Source organism: Oryzias latipes, chromosome 17 (genome assembly GCF_002234675.1).
Source record: "Oryzias latipes chromosome 17, ASM223467v1".
Lineage (NCBI taxonomy): Eukaryota > Metazoa > Chordata > Actinopteri > Beloniformes > Adrianichthyidae > Oryzias > Oryzias latipes.
This window is the reverse complement of record NC_019875.2, coordinates 5,703,798-5,722,799: the sequence shown is the minus strand read 5'-3', so window position 1 is coordinate 5,722,799 and position 19,002 is coordinate 5,703,798. Positions and strand designations below refer to the sequence as shown.

Here is a 19,002-nt window from a genome sequence, read left to right as displayed (position 1 = left end):
CAGAACGGTCGAGCCGAATGAAAGAAGCACCGAACTGCTCTGACTGCAGCTTCCTTTATCTGCACAAAGCAAAACATACAGAAGCAGAAAGAACAGCCCATAAACTCTCAGAACAGAACCGGAGGGAGATGGGTCCGCTAGAAAGTTCTGAGCTTCAGTTTATGCAGACCGGTGGCCCCAGAGCTCAGCTGATGAGCCTGAAAGGCCTCAAAGCTTAGAATTCCCGTTCAGTGGAAACGTGGACCACAAAAAGAACCGCCTCAGGAGCTTAGGACAAGTGTGATGTTTCTGAGACGACAGCAGCTCATTCCAGCAGAAGATGAAGCTCCACGGGACTGCAGACCTCCGTGGACGTGTCTGCAAGAGGAGAAGAATAGGAGCATCCCAGCTGAAGGTCACAGAAACAAGACGGACATTTGTTCCAAGGCCCAAAGTTCCCCTGCGAGACGAGGAAACTAATCCGGAGCTTTATGGGGACATGAAGCAAACCAAGAAAAGGACTCGGCTGTGAAGCACGGAGGAGGTTTGCTTATGGTCTGGTGCTGCTTTGCTGCACAGAATCTCACAAAGTGTGCTGCTGAGCTTCACAGATTCTTTGTCACTCATAAAAACGGAGGTTGCCTTCTAAGGGTCCTCATAACATCCTTAGTGGGAGGAGCTCGGCCATCTGCAGCGGTGTGCAGACAGACGTCGACTCCGAAACGCTTTGAGGGCAGAGTTGGAGGAAACAGTTCTGTTCAGGCGGCTTCACCCGTTTAGTTGGAAAACGGTTCATTAATCAGTGTAACGCCGTGTTTGTTGACGTCATGTGAAGACCGCTGCGGGTTTCCCTTTGTTAGCAGCCGAGCTTCCACAATGTTCCCCCTTCTGCATGGTTGGGGTCTTCTGCATCGTCTCATGAGGGGAGTTTGTGGGACGACAGTCAGCAGCTTTCAAAATCTTATTGATGTCGTTCAAAAACCAAAACAAGGAAAGATTTTCTGTGGAGTTTATTGTAGCAGTTCTCAGTCTAACGGGCAGACGACGCTCTTAAGGGTCATGGCTTTTCCTCTTAAATACTCTCCACTCTGGAAGCAAACCTTTAAAAATATGTCGTCATAGCTAATGAAAAGATCTCTGAGGGGGTGGGGCACATTTCATCTGACAACTTGAACAGGTGACGGGAAAAGGGGCGGCTGGCTCATCACATCCCGCTGGTTTCACCGTGAGGAGGGAGCGGTGTTTCCGTTTAAAGAAAACCTGGAAGACAGCAGGATGGCGGGTTAATGCGGGCGGCGTGTTGCACAGGCCAGCGCGGGCCGCACAGGGGCCGCCGCCTCACCTGCACACTCTCTCCATCATGTGCGTGACGAGGCGGTCGGAGATGCCCGGACACGACTCCTCTGCCAGGTTGAAGGCGTTCTCCAGCTCCTCTATGGCTCCTGCCCCGCCGCCACTCGCTCGCCGCTTGTCCTTCAGCTGGACGGGAAAAGCATTTTCTGAGCCCGCTCTGGTACGGTCTCTACAACTGAGATGCGTTCGGCTTACTTCTCTGAAGATGGGCGTTACCAAAGCAGACAGGCACTGGGACTTGGGCTGTCTCTTCATGGAGTCTCCTGACTGGAAGCAGGGGAACAGAGGTCAGAGGGTCACGGCAAACCTGTCAGGTCTGAGGCTCTGTGCTGCGGTTCTCACCCCCGACTCTAAATGTGCGTAGTCCATCTGTAACTGGCTCATAGAACTGGGCCTGACGGTGGGGAAGGTCCACACGGGACACTGCTCTCCGTCCCCATCAGCATCCCTGCAGGAATGACAGGAGAGGGGTGTTTAAGGAGGAGACGTGAAGACTCCAGACACAGAAATCCCAGCTCTGTTGTCACTCAGGGAAGCAATCGTGCACATGCAGCAGAACCCTCTTTGGTTCAGCGCCGGAGCATCTGCACGCTCTGCCATGCTGCTGATGAAGAGAGAAATTTGAAACGGACATGTCCGAGTCGTCTGAGCTGGACTCCTCTCCGTGTCCCTCCGACTTCCAGCGGCGGTACCGGTCTATCAGCTCCGTCAGATAAGCCGTCTTCTTGGTGTAGCGAGTGATGAACTTGTGCTTCAGCAGCTCCTTCGCGGTGGGCCTCTGTGAAGAGCCAGAACACCGACAGAACCGGGTCAGCACACAAGAACCCTGCAGCTGGGTTTTCCTTAAGATCAGACGCGCATGGTCCTCATGAGGAGTTATACCACGGTCCGGGTGAATCCTCGATTCTGATTGGCTGCTGGGTGTGCATTAAAAACTGTTAATGTACGCCTAAAAAAGAAGTTCCGGTCACAAAGCTTAGATGTTCTGTATCACTGCGCTGGCTTTAAAACAACCTTCATCTTCATCATTTGGACAAAAACAAGCGGTAAGAGGTGAACTTTCTCTCTGAACTGATGCTTTATTCAACCCATCGTGACGATCAGCATATTTATCACTTTCCTTTGCGGCTGCAGTCGAGGTTGGTGCCGTCATGTTACCATGACGACCCGCCGCACCACCTAACAAATAGTCCGCTTTTTGTGAAAAAAAGTGATCTAGACTGAAAAAATAACAAGATTAAAGGACTAAAAACTGGTTGAATATTTATTTCTTTTGAAAGTGACCAAGGTATAAGCGACACACTTTACTGTCCAGACTTCCTCGGCGTGCGTTAAATTCAGATTATGCACACTTGAAGGCCATTCTCCCTCATTTACCAAATGTCTCTCTTTTCCTCCTACATGACTTGGATTCATACATAAATGATCCGTTTTTTCTGCTGATGGTTTAAAACAACAAACAAGGTTTCACTAGAGCGCCATCACATGACAGAAGGTTGGAGGTGAAAATGCAGCTTCACTCACAAAACGGGGATCCTTGTTTAAACAGGCCTCCACAAACTCTTTAAACGGTTTGCTGTACGGCCCTTCCAACGTGGGAGGAGTGTTTTTAGGGATGAGGAACAGGACCCTCATGGGATGTAGGTCAGAGTTGGGGGGTTCCCCCTTGGCCAACTCGATGGCAGTGATTCCCAGAGACCAGATGTCCGCCTGAGTGTAAGGAAAGGTGAACCAAATGAAGCTTTTCCAAACAGAAATGAATTCAATGGCTGTTTCAAAAGCTCAGCATTCCTGCGCCCCCTCCCAGACAGGTCAGCACCACAGACGCTCTTCAGCTCTGGAACAGACTTCCCTCACCTTAAAGTCGTAGGCCGACTGCTTGATGACCTCTGGAGCCATCCAGAACGGCGTGCCCACAAACGTGTTCCTCTTGATCTGCGTGTCCGTCAGCTGTCCCGCCACGCCGAAGTCTGCCAGCTTCACGTCGCCTTGCTCTGACAGGAGCACGTTGGCAGCTAGGAGACAGACGTCAGTCACTGCCGTGTCCACTAACTAGCTAGAAAGACCTGCAGCCTCGGGTCAGGACGGCTAAAGAGGCACAACTAGAGGGTCACATCAATTGGAAGACAAAAAGTCAACACTTCAAAACAGGCTTAAGCATGATTCAAGTCTAAAAATATTGAACATTTGAAAAGAAATGTTTTTTTTTAATTTTGAACCTTCAATTTAAAAAACAAAACTTTAAAGCTTAAACTGTTACTAAATGAAAAATATTGTTTATTCATAACAGCTGCTGTTGTTTTTGTTTTCTTTTTTTATTCTTTAATTTCCGTTTTACGTTTAGAGTTTGAATTCAGACGTTCAGTCTTTTCTGCTGAACCTGAGTTAAGGAAGCTCATTGGCTGTCGTGACATGATTCCCATCAGCTGAAAGCGCTTCTGGTGCTTTCAGCTCTAAACTGGAACTACAAACTTTATAAAGAATATTTTTCATTTGGTAATAATTAAAAGTTTTTTTATTCGAGTTTCAAATCTTCCATTTTTCCCCCTCAAACTTTCAATCATTCTGGCACAGCGAGAGGGGGCGGTGCCAGAGGGCGGAGCTGTCAGAGGGGGCGGTGTCAGAGGGGGTGGTGCCAGAGGTTTTTATGTAGTTTTATGTATTATTTTAGTAGTAAGTTGTTTACATTTTTTTTTAATGGATGAATGTTGCACTGACCAGAAGGCACTTTTAATTTCATTGTATGTATGACTTTGACAAATAAAGATCCATCCATCCATCCATCCATCCTGGTGTTCTTGTGACTCTGATCTGTGTGTAGGTGTGGTTTTGAGTGTGTGTATCAAGCGATTGGAGCGTACCATTTAAGGGTTTTTTTATGTTTGGGAGACTTTTTGAATTTGTACTTAGTCTGAAGTTGATGTCATTTCAAGCTGTGCCTGCGTAAACTGTATTTTGGATTTGAACGTTTTTGATATTCGTTTACAACAGCAAGTACCCTCAGTTAAAGACAAAATGGATGGGTTACAAATCCAGAACCAGCACACACATTGGGTGAGTCCATTTCCCCTCCTGACAAGTTTCCTGGGTGAAGATTCTCTAAGTGGTCTTCCGTTTTACCTTTGATGTCTCTGTGAATCTTCCTCTCGGAGTGCAGATACTCCAGCCCCTTCAGGATTTCCCGCAGTATGGTAGCGATGTACGTCTCCTCCAGAGGTCCTGGGCGGAGCTACGATGACGGCGGGTAAACCAAGACATCAGAAGTAGGGCGAGAGAACCGGCAGGCTCTAAAAGTAAGCAAGGCGGCGTCTTGTGTAATTTGTAATCTCCATAAAAATGGAAATCTTCTTACCAGATCCAGAGCAGATCCTCCACCTAAATACTCCATGATAATCCACAGCTTGGTCCCCTGGGGGGTGGGGTGGGGTGGGGGGGGGGGGGGGATATACACAGTAGTTCAACTGTGGGAAATAAAAGCCTTGCTTGCAGGTAAACAGCAGGCAGTTGCAGCTTTTCTCTCACCTTGAGGTAGGACCCGTAGTATTTGGTAACATAAGGACTGTCACACTGGCTCAGCACTGTGATCTCTTGTTGGATGTCCTCTATCTCATCCTCTGCCTCCTCCAGGTCAATGATCTTGATGGCCACCACCTCCTTAGTGCGGTTGTTGATGCCCTTGTAGACCTCTCCAAAGGAGCCCTTCCCGATGCGCTCCTGCTTGGTGAAGTACTCCTCCGGGTCCAGGTGGGTGTTCTGGTGGAGGGTGGACAGAAGCAGCACCGCTGGCTGTTAGCACTTCCTTTCAAACAAGCATGCAGACACAGAAACGCTGCCTGCAACACAACACTGCTCCCTCCGTCACGGTTCATTTCGTTTCTTTTCCAACACCAGCTTTCAGGCGTGTGATCCTCAGCACTGCCAACTGCTGCGACAGCACCGAGAATTGGACAAGAACACGGAAAAGAACCCAAAGTATTTATAAAAACACGCAGGTCACACGTTACACCAGGGGTGAGCAAACAGAAGGCCGGACCAGGAGCAGATCAGTGCGGGGATAAGGTAATCCACCCCATGAGACAAGAGAAATAATATGGAATTTGGACAAAAACATGCTATAATTAGGATTCAAAAATAATGTATATATTTTAAACCATGATATCTTGGGGGTTTTTATTTGAAAACTGCGACTTTTTATTTTATTTTATGCTAATTCCACGAGTGGGTTGATGCCCCCCAGGGACAAACTCAGAGAAATGCTGCGTTCATGTAGTGTTGGGATGGTCGGAAAAATGCCCGTCCGACTTAGAAAAAAACACGCATCGACGTCAGAAAAACCGCAAACCTTCCAACAACTCGTGAATGCACAAACTTTTTAAAGCAAGGTCGACGTCTCTGTAGAGCAGCGTTTATGGGGAGACGGCGTGTAGCAGGGAGCCTCATCCAATAACTAAAGGAGCTGCATTTCCAGAAGAAAACGCAGGCTTGAGTCTATATTACTGAATGAAAAGGAAAATTAAAGGGTAATAATTGGCAAAAGAAATAAAGAAATAATCAAAGTTGACCATAAATAAAGTAAAAACAGCACAATAACAAAAGATATATTTTTCAAAAAAATGCCAGAGCCGGTATCGAACCAGCGAGCTTCTGCACCAAGGATTCCCCATGAATTTCAATGGAAGATCCTGGAAATCCTGGAATATCTTGAAAGGTTCAAGGATTTTAAGGACCAAAGTGATAGGTGGATAAAGCTGAACATTTGAATAGTTGAATGGTTAAAATAGCTGAAAATGTGTTGGGGTTAAGCACCAAAAGCTGGTGGAAGATACTAGAATAAAGAAAGTGAAACAGGAAAACAATGGGTTCAACCAACTAGGATGATCTATATGATCTATTCCAGTAAAAACGTTTAATGGGCTGCATGCTGCTTCATCATCAACGAGGTGAGATGAGATCAGTAACCTGCATCTGCGTGACGACACTTCCGGTTTCCAGGAAGAGGCTTTACTGCAAAGCTAAAGGCAACAGGTGCTGTCCAGGTAAAAAGAGTCCATGCGGACGTGAAGGAGAACTGTACAGTCTGTGCACAGGTGGACGGAACAGCCCGTTTACACAACACACCTGCATTCAAACCGGGATGTCATCCCGCATAAAAAACTGATTTATAAAAAACATGGACTTGAGAACTTTACACTTGTATCACCTGTTAGAACACGATTACAGGTGATTTATGATCGCAGAGCCAGAGCTACATGGTTTTCCTGAAAAGCCCAACTGTGAGGGGTTCGGGTCTAGGACAGGAAGGGAAGTGAGGTGATAGGTTCTCCCTACCTGGTTCTGCATGTCCCGAAGGTGTGCCATGGTTCTGCCGGTCGCGGGGGCAGAGCGCCAGCTCCGGCTCTTCTGCCCTGCCAACACTCAGACGGCCTTCGAGCTTTTACCCCTCAGCTCGCAGCTGTCTGGGAAACTAGCTAGGAGGCTAAGCAGCTACACGAACAGCCAGCCTGCTGCCTCGAACGGGGCTGTCACTCCGAAAACCGTTTTTGGCCTTCGAGTTCACCGGAGGACCACCCCGCCCGGCGAAACGACGAGCTACAGACCGAGACGCTCCATGAATGTCCGCCGAGACACGCCGGGCGAAAAGAACCCGCTCCGTCGGAATAAATATTTAATTTATTTTTAGGAGGGCTTAGCCTGTTGTTCATTTGAAGCTTGAGGAGGACACAATAACGGCCCACAGCGATTGCACATGCGCAGTGATCAGGAAGTAGCCAGGATGATGGGACATGTAGTTTATTTTGCGTCCCTGTCACACAGCAATTTACACAAGAGATTTGTTTTGTTGAGTGATTATTAATAAAAATTCATGTTTGTTCCTGTTAAACTGTTAAGTTTCAATGCTAGATTATTTAAAAAATAAAGGTCTTTTTAAAGTGCAGCTCGCGGTTATTAAAACAGCACCGATTAAAAAGCATCTAAATTGTAATAAAAAAGTGGGATGTTGCAGAAACTGTGACGCAAACGTGTTGCTGGAGCAGTTATGCGGACAAGGAGAGTTAGACAAAATTGAGAGACGGTCATGAACTCAGGATTTCCCTCAGCAGTTCCTCTGGCATACATTTACGCAGAACAATGCAAATCATAAATAAAAAAAATCAACACTGACTAATAAAAAGCGACATGCATTAAAGGAAGTTAAGACTGCGGAAAAAAAGACCCGCCATGCAAATCAAACGATGAGAGGAGTTTCTGGGTGAGCGCGCGCGTGCAGCTCTTACATAAATGTCGGGTAACTTGTGTACGGTCGTTTTGCTTAACCGACCGGCCTGCTTGCGGAGCCTCTCGTGCAATGATTGTTAAGCTCCGCCCCTGTTGTCAAACTCGAACATCGTTTGGCAGCAACACCGACTCTCGCGGCGTTTGCGGCTTTTTCGGTTGTTTGCTGTAGCTGGAGCGGAGCGTTTGGAGCAGCGCCGGAGGCAGCGGTGCTAAAACCCGGGACGGTAAGCTTTCAACGCGTGTCAGGCTGAGGCCAGGCCGGTTTATACCCAGCTAACTCACGGTGATTACGTAACACCGCCCCACCGGCGCCTCACAGACAGACCGTTCTTTTTTTAATTATTATTAATTAGCGGGGTGTTAGCTTAAACCTCAAAATGGCGCCTTTTCTCCGTTTGTTTTAGTGACATTGGAGGCGCGTGCCGGTGACAGCAGCCTCGGCTGTCTTACGTAATAACCTGTAACCTGGTTCCGCCGGTGTCCGCTAACAAACGCACCTTCAGCTGCAGTTAGCCCGCGCCGCGTTTCGGTCCGAGCACGCACGCTTCGGGTTTTTTGCTGCTCCTGCATCAGGTTAGACCCGCTTGGGTGATCTTTATTCAACAGCGGATATAATAATCAGGATTTGTTTGGCATGAGCGGGACCCATGTAAACGAAAATCAAACGAACCCGCTCGGTGTGTCTTGGCCAGAGCGGCTCTGTAGGTTTAAATGGGTTTAGATCAGCCTCAAAGAGACGTAACGGAATGTTATCAGCAGGTCAGAATTTAGGAAAACCTCCGGAGCTCTTTAGATCTAGACAAGTACAAGTTTGCACAAAATACATCCGGACATTATTGGCTGAAGTAGAACTATCCAAACATATGTAACAGTTAAAATGTATGGAATAAACCACACATTTTTTTTCAACATAAATTCCTTTTATTTAGAGGAAAGAAAACAAATTGAATTGCCAGAAAACATCACACATCTAGATGTTTTAATCTGCCTTTTATGCTGTCAAACGAATTTTTTAAATCAAACATTTGGTGATAAATTATGAGCAATGTTTCCTATCTTATGGTCAAAATATTTTTAAAGAAAGGGTTCACTGTTGATGAAAATGTATAATTAGCTTCTTCAAAAACAGTAAATATTTCTTGTTTTCTGAAGAGTGAAATCAGCTTTGCTGCTTCTTTCTCCCACTACTTTTAGCTCTAAGCATCTCGTCATCCCAGCATCAGTTCCTAAGCTGCCTGTGGCTGGAGACACACAAGTGAGGGGAGGGACGGAAATGAACCACAATAATGAGGGGGGGGTTTATTTGCTCCAGTGACGTCACCAAGTGCTCTTCCTTGATGCTTGCAGGCCGGATGAGTGGGCCGACCTTCATGTCCTCTGGTGAGGTGACTGAAATAAGCCGCATCCACTATGACCTGGAATACATGGAGGGCATCAGCCAGCGCATGCGGATACCCGAAACCCTCAAAGTCGGCCCGGAGAGCTCCGCGGGGCGCATGCAAGCTCAGGAGCCGCCGCCGCCTCATTCCACTTTGATGCAAGTTCCTGAGAGAATTGTTGTTGCAGGTGAGTCGTTAGTTTTTTGTGCAGGAGAAGCGCACCTGGGAAGTCATTAAAGTGCCTCTCCGGTCATCTTTTGATCAGTTTTCAAACGTTCCTAGTGGTCTTTTCTTGATCATTACGTCGTTTTTAGCAAAAATCCCAAAACTGTGTTGCTTTCTAGGACCGTCTCTGCAGAGCGGCAGGAGTTCATTCGAAATTCACCTCTGAGTTGTGGGCGGGGCTGCTTGTGGGGAATAGGCGTGGCCTCACTTCCCATCATCCCTTTGTTAACAGTCTCTCCCACAAGCTTACAGCCCCTCACAACCCCAAACTAATGGTGCCAGTGCAACACAAATGGCAGGAACATCGTAGCTATCCATCCGTACAGTTTAGATCCAGATTCCTGTTCAGACCAGGAAAACAAAGACGTCCATGGATCTATTGGTCTGCAGGAGGATGATCAGAATGGAGCAGAGCTGGGAGCTTAATAGCCCCGCCCAGCGTATTTTCCACACCACAAATAAACTCCTTTTCAAACGGCTTTTTTTCATCTTGGGCTCCTGATTCACAACCATTTCATTAAAGAAGTACTCAGAAGTGTAGGTTTAAGTTCTTTATGTGTCTCCTCCATCATGAGAAAAATTCCAGAAGAACATGTTGACATTTTCAGTGGGTCTGTATGAGAAGCAGCTGAATGAGCAACATGCTAGCCTGTAGAGCTCAGCAGGGGTCATGACCTTCTTTTTCCACTTTGTCTGCAGGCGACGATGGAGACCTGACGTTTCCTCGTCCCAGGGACCTGGATCTGATCCAGTCAGTTCCCCCTGCAGACCTCCTGAACATGAAGGCGCCGCCTAACGTCCTCACGCTAACGGAACAGCCCCTGGACTCTCTGGAAACAGACCAAACTGCCAACGCCCAAAGAAACTCCAGTAACGCGGTAAGTAAGACCCACAGAGGCTCCTGCTGTGTGCAGTCAGAACTTCTGCAAACAACACCAAGTGGAAACGGCAGACAGAAATGTCAGACGGCCGTCGGTTCCACCTGCTGCTAAAGTCAGAGCTTCTCTTTAGAGGAGGTCAGCCTTCTGTGGAGCCGAGCTTTGGTTAGAGGTCCCGTATGGAAGCGATTGTGTAGCATAATTAAAAATAAAAGTCAAAACCAGAAATGCTTTTTCATTTTCAAAATGAAGCTGCATTTGTTGACTCAAAATTAAAATGAAAAATCAATCCTTCAAAAAAGGGATGAAACGATTCCTCGATTACAAGAGTTACTCGATTACAAAAATTCCTCGAGGCAAATCTCTGCCTCGAAGCCTCGTTAAATTCCTATGACGCGCACTATACGCGCGGCGCAGGGATTTGATTGTGTCACACGGACCGTTTATTCACACGGACCTTTTGAATTTAGTTGGCGCGATGGGGATCATTACACACTTAATGTCAGGGTTCTGACTTTTTCCTTAATAAAGAGAAGAACCACACAGGAGATGAGAACTTTTGCTAGACTTCTGCAGAAGGAGAATCGGTCTGTGACAGCGAGAACTGTCACAGTCTTACACCCCTGTCTAGGAGTTTGTAAACGGGAGTAACATAAAGGTAAAAAGAAAAACCAAATTCACCAATGACTCGAAAAACTCTCACCAGACCCAGACTGAAATTAAGCTGGGAATGTATTTACAATGACAACTCAAAATCATACAAAAATAACCAACCCAAATTACCAGGACCAAAAAGCTCTAACAATGTTTGATCTAATGCTCTGCTGCTGCCAGTTGGAGGGGGAGGGGCTTCAACAGAGGAGGTGGCAGTTTTTAAAGCTGCCGCAGGGAAGTCCTCCGCCAATGAGGTGGTCCGGACACGATGGAATCTAATTGGCACTATAGAGGAGGGAAAAGCAGTCCAAACATACAAACAAAACAATATTACGGCCACAGCCGTAACACCCCCCAACCTAAGAGAAAACTTCTGCCCCCCCAGAAGCCATCGCCTAGGTTGAGTGGATGCCGCGCGAAAGAGCATCCGCTACCAAATTCTCAGCTCCCTTTTTGTGTTTAATATGAAGATTAAAATCCTGAACCATCAGTGACCATCTCATTAGTCTCTGGTTCGAGTTTTGCATCCTGTTCCAAAAAAACTAGAGGGTTGTGGTCAGTGTAAACTGTAACCAGATGGGAATTGGAACCAATGTAAACTTCAAAGTGCTGGAGTGCCGGCAACAAAGAAAGAGCTTCTTTCTCAATTATACTGTACCGTATTTGATGAATGGTAAACTTCTTTGAAAAATAACAAAGGGGATGCTCAACACCATGTTCATCTTCCTGCAGCAGAACTGCCCCAGCACCACAATCACTGGCATCGACTTCCAATTTGAAGGGACACTCAAAATCAGGAGCAGCCAGGACAGGGGCACTGCAAAGAAGAGCTTTGACAGAGTTAAATGCATTCTGGCATTCAGGTGACCAAACAAAAGATTTACGGACACTAGTCTGGCTTGTTGAGGGAGCCACAACATCTGCAAAGTTACGGCAGTTCTGCCATCCTAGTGCATGAAGCCTTCTTTTATTGAAAACTGAAGGTTGCAGACATGAATGTGGGTCATTTAATCAGAAACAACAAGAACATCATATTCTCGTATAATCAGAACTTTTCAGGTCATTGTTTTCTTACTGAAAGATAGAAATGAGACAATCAGGAAAATGATAATTATATAACTCTAACATCCCTCCCTTTTTATCATTTCAAACACGTCATAAGTAAACACCATAAGGGGAAGGTACAAACGTGAAACATGGTTTTAATCATAAGAACAGGGGATCACAACATCATTTCACCATTTGCTTTTGCACTTTCAGTGTGAGAGATTCATACGATGCCTCTGGAGTAGGAGCATTCACGTGGGGAGGGTTCCTCTTCAGCTTGTTGGACAAGCTGGTAACGAATGAAAGCCTGCATGGTAGCCTTTGCGATCATGGACATGACACAAGGCAGAGCGCATGTTGTAAAAAGACAAAACAGGCACAAAACGATGAGTATATAGGTCAATAACTTCAGCAGGAGGTGCCACCATGGGCCTGATGTAAGCCAGGACCAGATGTCACTGGTGGGACTGACGCCAGGAGTCGCAGACTTAACGTAGGCTTGCAGCTCCGTTAAGTCGTGCAGTGCGGTAGAAATGTCCTGTCCATCACTGGTGCTGTCCGGGATGAAAGTGCAGCAGGTGTCTCCAACCATTCTGCACACACCTCCTGATGATGCAGTTAGGAGGTCGAGCACGAGTCGATTTTGCAGAACCATAGTTCTTATGGCCGACATTTCTGCTGCTGATGCATTGGAAAACTTGTAGGTGGTGTTAAGGAGTCTCAGCAATGAGTACCTGTTGATCTCGATGTGGTCCCTTACTTCTGCCACCCTGATCCATGGAAAGAGTGGTTGTCCGAATTGCGGAACTCCCATGGGACTCCAGTATTGGTAGTCATTTGTAGGGCGTTCATGTGGAACTCCGGTGCAGCCAGTTTCCGTCGTGCGGGGTGAGGGTTAGGGACAGTTATTCATGAAGATGCGTCTCCGTTAGATCGGTTGTAGCCAGGATGTGTGCTGCTTTCGTACAGGCAATCTTGTCTCCTGGTTGTTGCCTGGGTGGAGACCTGTATTATGGGAAGCATACGGCATGAAATTACTGCTCCTTTTGATAACCACAATATCTTTTCGTGCAGTGGAGCTGAGCTTTTCGTGTCATGCAAGATGCTAGTGTCTATGAGTTGTGTGTTTTCTGTTTGTGCAGAGTATGTTTCTGTGTTGTGGTGTCCTCCCGCCGCTTGTTTTGCAATTTTATCAGCAAGTCTGTTCCCTATTGAGATTGTGTCCATGTTTGTAGTGTGTGCGGCACATTTACAAACTGCTAACCTTGATGGGGCCTTTATGGCTTGTAAGAGGTTAAGTAAAAGTTGTGAGTGGGTGATGGGTTTGCCTGTGGAAGTTTTCATTCCTCTGCGTTCCCATTGTTTGGTAAAAATAAATAAATAAATAAAAAAATGTTGAGAAAGTGTACTGGCTGTCTGTGTACACTGTAGGTATTTTCCTTTGGCTAATTCACATGCTCTGGTTAACGCTATACTTTCAGCTTCATTTTGCTTTGTAGAAGTAAAACGTCAATGGCATGAGGGACTAAAAGTTGTAAAGGATGAAATAATATTACATCTGCCGAGGAGGTTACAGCCATCGATGCAGCACAAACTGCCTGTACACATGGTGGTAGAGATTGGGCAACAGGATCAAGCTTTTTGGAGTAAAATGTAAGGGGCTGTCATATGGCTCTGTGTTTTTGCATTAATTTAATCTTAAATTAAAATAAATTTTATTTCTATAGAACCTTATTACATACACAAAAACAAACAAAAATAAAAGAGAAATTAAGATAAAAAGCTTAAAGAAGAGAAGTAGTAAGTAAAAGAGCTAAAATATAAAAAACAGCTTATATATGAAAATATAAATTAAAATAAATTAATGCTAAAAAGTGCATTAAAATGTCTAAAACACCTAAAATATAAATTGGAACAAGGTAAGACTTAAAAAGTACAACATTAGCATTAAACAAATACTGTAAATATGTGATAAATTATAATATAACATTTCATTTTTTGTTTTTTTTTTTTTTTTTTGTTTAAAACCTCAACAGTGGGTGAGGCCCTTACATCTTCAGGCAGGCTGGTCCACAGACGAGGCCTGTAGTATCTAAACAAGGCCTATTCATGGATTTTAGTTCTGACCTTCAGCAGGCCCGCGCCTGAGGACCTGAGGGCTCTGGGGGGTTCAAAAGCTAAAAGCATGTCTGAAATAAAACGACCAAGAACATGAACATAAAGAAGAAGGGCCTTCCACTGCACCTTGGCATACCACAACAGCACATCTTCCATGATTCAGCATCTGAACAGAAGACATCTGCGCGACCGCTGGAACCTCGACGCCTTAGGCGCGGGACCCGCGCGTGCCGCCGGCTGCGAGCAAGGGGCGGCGTCAGCCGCTCCGCGCCCCCTCCGCGGCGACCAACGCGGGCCGCCTCGACGGGCAGCGAGAGCACCTAGCTGCGGTATTCAGGTGACCGGGCCTGCTTTGAACACTCTAATTTTTTCAAAGTAAAGGCTTCGGATTCCGCGGGACACTCAGCTAAGAGCATCGAGGGGGCGCCGAGAGGCAGGGGCTGGGACAGGCGGTAGCTCGCCTTTCGGCGGACCGCGAGGCTTCTTTAAGCATTCCAAAAATAACAAAAGCATTATTTTTACACGAAATATAAACAATGATAATGATCAAATATGTTTTTCTGATTCTTTTATTTTTAATTTCCACTTTGGTGTTGTGCCACCCTTTCAAAGTCTTCTGTCCCCCCCCCATACAAAATGTTCTAGCTCCGCCATTTCTCAAGACCAACTTAAAAATACCAAATGTAACATTTGCATCAGAGCGGATCTTTAAAATCAAATGCTTGTTCATTTTACAAACACATCATTTTTGTTATGCATTATTTGTTTTGGTCGTTCAAAAACACACACAAGTCGTTTTATCCGATTACTCGATTAATCGATCGATTAAGTGCTAGATTAATCGATTACAAAAAGAATCGATAGCTGCAGCCCTAGTTCAAAATGCTTTTTCATTTTCTACTTTAAAACCGCTTATTCTGTGTCATAATTAAAATGCAAATGCAAAGAGGGGATTGCATTTTCATTTTCACATCCACCCTGTGAAAGGTGTTGCATAACTCCTCTATAGGAGGGTCTAAGGGCAGGGATGTCCAGGTCAGTTAGTTCTGTTTAGAATGTTTCTATTGAATTTTATGTATTCATGATCCTTTTTATTTTATGTTTAACCTACATTTATCTGCACAAAGCCCATCTAGACGACTGTTGTTGTGATTTTGGGCTATGCAAATAAAATTGAATTGAATTCAGTCCCACTCAGCATTTCCAGAGGGGAGGTGGGAGGATGATGTCACTGCTATCTCTGTGTGTCCGGCTGCTAAGAGACTCATGCTAGGAGCAGTGTGGCATTGCGTTAGCGGCAGAGGAGAGGGCTTTGTGACGGTTGTGCTCCCCTGATGATCGTACACAGCTTCTCAGGACTACGTAGCAGCATTTCCGCCTTCTGCGGTCCTCCTTCGGACGCACCGTTGTTCGTCAAAACTTCCCCCCAGACTAGCTTTGTCTTCGGACCGGCAGCGGTGTGGTGGATTGCTTTTTCTTTTTAATTTTGAGTCAACAAATGCAGCTTCATTTTGAAAATGAAAAAGCATTTCTGGTTTTGAGTTAAATTTTTAATTATGCTCCAGAATCGCTTCCATAGTCTGGAGGAGACAACGCTGCTCCTTCAGCTTCAGCGTCACGTCAGAGCCGGGTGACTCCAGCAGCAGGTTCAGGAGGCCGTACGTTCATCAGGACGTCTAAATCAGGGGAAATGACAGGAACGAGGAAACTTAGTTAAATGACCTTTTACAAGTTTTGGATAAAAATGACCAAACATATTTATATACATCTATGCAGTATGTTTGTGGTTTACATCAAAGCATTTTGCTTAGAGTAACTCTTATTTCTAATGTTCTAAGTCAACGAGGTTCAGTTGTTGTATTTTTGAAGCAACCTGTTTTTTGAAGGTCATTTGGGTTCTTTAATCGATTGTTTTAGATTGTTCCAGATCTTGACTCCTGGAATTAAAAACACATCTTTTTTTAGTGTTTTTGAATGTCCCCTCTTTTTAACAAAAAGCACTTTGTTTTTTAAAATCTGCTTTGTATGCTTTACAGCAGGGAATTCTGATGCGTTTTAATTTAAAAACACTTTGATCCATGAAATCTTTGAATTTCAATAGACAGAATGATGTGTTGGATGCATCTCTGTTGTTACGGCCAGCGATCGGTCTTATTGCCTTTTTTGTAGAATAAAAATCCAACTTAAGGGGGTTTCTCACGCGTTTCCCCAGATTTGAATGCACTAATATAGAAATGGAACAAAGAAGGAGTTCGGCAGTAAATGCAGAGCTTTGTTATCCAGCACAGCAGTTTTTTTTACTGCTTTTGTTTTGATATTATTGATCAGGGATTTCCAGGTGATCAATGATGAACCCAGACATTTACCTACCTTCACTCTTTCTATCTCAATACCGTCGATTTCCAGGGAAATTCCAGGTAAAATACGGGATAAACCTCATGGTCATGTATGTGCGGACGGTTCATCCTGATGTAACTCAGACCAAACAGGAAGTCGGTGTTGATGAAGCCAAAGGCCGTTAATATCCATCCTCAGGTTATTGGTGAGAGAAACGGATGGAAACTAACGACTGCAGGTCCACCTTTCTCTATGATGGAAATTTTGGAAGAAATTTTTTACTATTCTTATTGATTTATTTTTGGTTGATAAACTAACATAACTGTGATTTTTGTTTCTTAACTTTTATTAATTGTAGACTAATAGCGAACAGTAATACTCTGACTGTTAATAACAGACCAGCCTCCATGCTCGGGCCAGAAGGGAACGCAGTGACAATGTCTCCAGTCGCCACGGCAACCAGATCAGCAGAGGGGATGTAAGGTGAGGACGACCCTGCTGTCTTGACTGTCTTCTATTGTTTTAAACACTTTAAACTCTCTCTCTCTTTCTCTCTCGCCCCTCCCGCTGCCAGCGTGACCTCCTCTCCTCACGCGCCTCCTCTCCGTTTGTGTCCTCCCCTCTACTCACCCGAAGACGCCAACATCAACCTGTTCACCGCCGCCGGGCTGCTGTCCTACATCCAGTCCACCACTCGCCGTGCGTACCAGCAGGTCCTGGAGGTTCTGGACGATGGCCACCGCAGGTACCTTCTCGCTCAGCCGGGCTGGCGCCGTGGATGCAGAGAACGCCAGGAGGAACCTGCTCTGCTCCCTGTTTGTCATTCGTCTGCAGTGAATATGTGTTTATGTCCACAGGACACACCTGGACTCCACCTTGGACATAAATCCAGATGAGTCGGGATTGGTTGACGCTTCGTCGCTCCGGCGTCAGGTGCTGCGATGCGTTTCTGAGTACCTGTTGCTATGGCAAACAAAAAGAAAATCTTGTAGACTTTTCTAAGCGGGGTTCTGGTGCTGTCTGCTCCTCTGCCCAGATTGTGAAGCTGAACCGGCGTCTGCAGCTCCTGGAGGAGGAGAACAAAGAGCGCTCCAAGCGAGAGATGATCCTGTACTCGGCCACCGTGGCGTTCTGGCTCATCAACACTTGGATCTGGTTACGGCGCTAAAGTAGAGAAACGGCAGCAGGAGTCCTGGCTCGTTTGAGGAAAGCTCCTCCAAACTCTCCAGACTGAGAACGGCGGCGGCAGCAGCAGCTCCTTAAACCCACCTTTGAGGGTTTGAGGAGCTGCTGCTGCCGCCGTTTCCAGTCTGGACATAAAACCGGATCCTCAGTGTTTTAACATGAACTGAGCTTTAAGAGCTAAAACCATCAGGTCAACATCTGGCGAGCTGAGGTTGGGAGCTGGACTCAAAGCCACCTGTGACGTGGTTGCCAGCGCCTGGTTGTTTTAAAGCAAAATAATGCACAGTCCTAGTTTAGGCTGTTCAACACTAGTTAGAGGAGGTCTAGTGTGGTCTGGCATTCCTGGAGTCTAGCTAACCCGGATCTGCTGCTGTGTGCTGTAGACCAGAGATGAATGGATGCTGAACTTCCTGGGCCTCACCACAGCAGGTTAAAGGAGGTCTGCTTGTCTTTCTGCAAACATGAAGATTCACCTTTTTATTTTTCAGCGACACTGGACTGAGACAGTAAAGTTTTGCAGCAGGTTGAAATGGTGAGCAGGTGCAGGAGATGCTAACCTTCAGTCTGCAGGGCTGTCTGGTTGGGTTTGGACACACTCAGGGTTTTGGTTCCTGGAAACACGCTGACTTTCACCATCTACACGCAGAAACAAAGACCACTCGGATCATGCTAGAGGTGGTTTCTAAAGCAGGGTTTAGTTAGTTTGTTTGTGGTGTTTGGATGGAGCTGAGTTTCACTACAGCATCCCATCCTGTGAATCTGCTCCCACTGCCAATTGGACTGCAGCGTGCAGGTCACTGGGCTGGATGAGTGAAGCCGGCATGCGGCTGCATGCGGCGGCATGCGGCTGCATGCGGCTGGAGCACCAGGGAGAAGAGATGATGCAGCTGCTGCAGCTGCATCATCTCTTCTCCCTGGTGCTCCACAGCTTCCTGTTTATGCTCTTCCTCCTCTGTTGCACAGACCCTCGTCACTCTGCACCGCGGTAAAAACCCGTTGGGGGGGCTTTGCTGATGCTTTAAAACAAAGCGACATGTCTGGAGAGCTCCGGCTGCAGCTGCACAGCTGACTCGATCTGTAAATAAAGTCCCTCTAGTGTCAAAAATGGACCTGAATCTACAGATGCCATAACGCTAGCCTGAATGTAATGTCACTTCCTCCTTACCTAAACGTTTGTGTAAGTACTTGAATAAATTATTCTTCACATTTGGGTTTCTTGAGAATGCTGCTGTTTGTTCCGTCTTTTGCTAGAAATCAGGTTTTCTTTTGGATCAGAGGTTTTTGTGAACTTCCTGTTAAAAATGAAATATTTATTGCCTTTATGGTGACTTTTGTTTTAGGCCGGTTCGTCGCATTTGATGCAACGTTTCCTGTGACCTATAAGCTGTATCTGTGTGTGAATATTTATTTTTTGTAAAGTTTGAAACTGTAGTTTGGGTGTTTTGTTGAATAAATGTGCTCCTCAGATCTACTCATGAAGGGGTTTGTGCTGTGATTGGGTGGAGGAAGGCGTTAGTCAGAGTGCATCCTTGCAGGTAAACCCCGCCTGTTTTCGGGAGAGATTTTCCGTT

The 19,002-nt window shown here is 45.9% G+C and overlaps 2 protein-coding genes across 6 annotated transcripts; one reads left to right on the top strand and one right to left on the bottom strand.

The window, feature by feature from the left end:
- Positions 1-38: 38 nt before the first annotated feature.
- On the bottom strand, positions 39-7,551 carry stk25 (serine/threonine kinase 25). The gene is made up of 11 exons (XM_004078639.4): positions 6,661-7,551; positions 4,855-5,085; positions 4,685-4,741; positions 4,453-4,561; positions 3,190-3,347; positions 2,857-3,042; positions 1,965-2,110; positions 1,675-1,780; positions 1,528-1,599; positions 1,322-1,458; positions 39-1,239 (listed from the first exon to the last, which is right to left on the bottom strand). The coding sequence occupies exons 1-11, from the start codon at positions 6,688-6,690 to the stop codon at positions 1,200-1,202; spliced, it is 1,272 nt and encodes a 423-aa protein (XP_004078687.1). The 5' UTR covers positions 6,691-7,551; the 3' UTR covers positions 39-1,199.
- Positions 7,552-7,665: 114 nt separating this feature from the next.
- On the top strand, positions 7,666-18,902 carry LOC101158557 (mitochondrial fission factor homolog A). 5 transcript variants are annotated; one of them, XR_002875049.1, is made up of 9 exons: positions 7,666-7,832; positions 8,803-8,863; positions 8,956-9,174; positions 9,912-10,090; positions 16,644-16,729; positions 16,821-16,991; positions 17,104-17,179; positions 17,283-17,476; positions 17,540-18,902. XR_002875049.1 is itself a non-coding variant. In XM_023964831.1 (8 exons), exons 3-8 carry the CDS (start codon positions 8,961-8,963, stop codon positions 17,412-17,414), a joined length of 858 nt encoding a protein of 285 aa, XP_023820599.1. In that variant the 5' UTR covers positions 7,666-7,832; positions 8,803-8,863; positions 8,956-8,960; the 3' UTR covers positions 17,415-18,902. The 5 variants fall into 5 exon arrangements, 4 of the variants coding, with proteins under 4 accessions (XP_023820599.1, XP_023820601.1, XP_023820600.1 ...); XM_023964831.1 differs by having other exon boundaries at positions 17,283-18,902; XM_023964832.1 differs by lacking the exon at positions 7,666-7,832 and adding an exon at positions 7,849-8,181 and having other exon boundaries at positions 17,283-18,902.
- Positions 18,903-19,002: the final 100 nt, after the last annotated feature.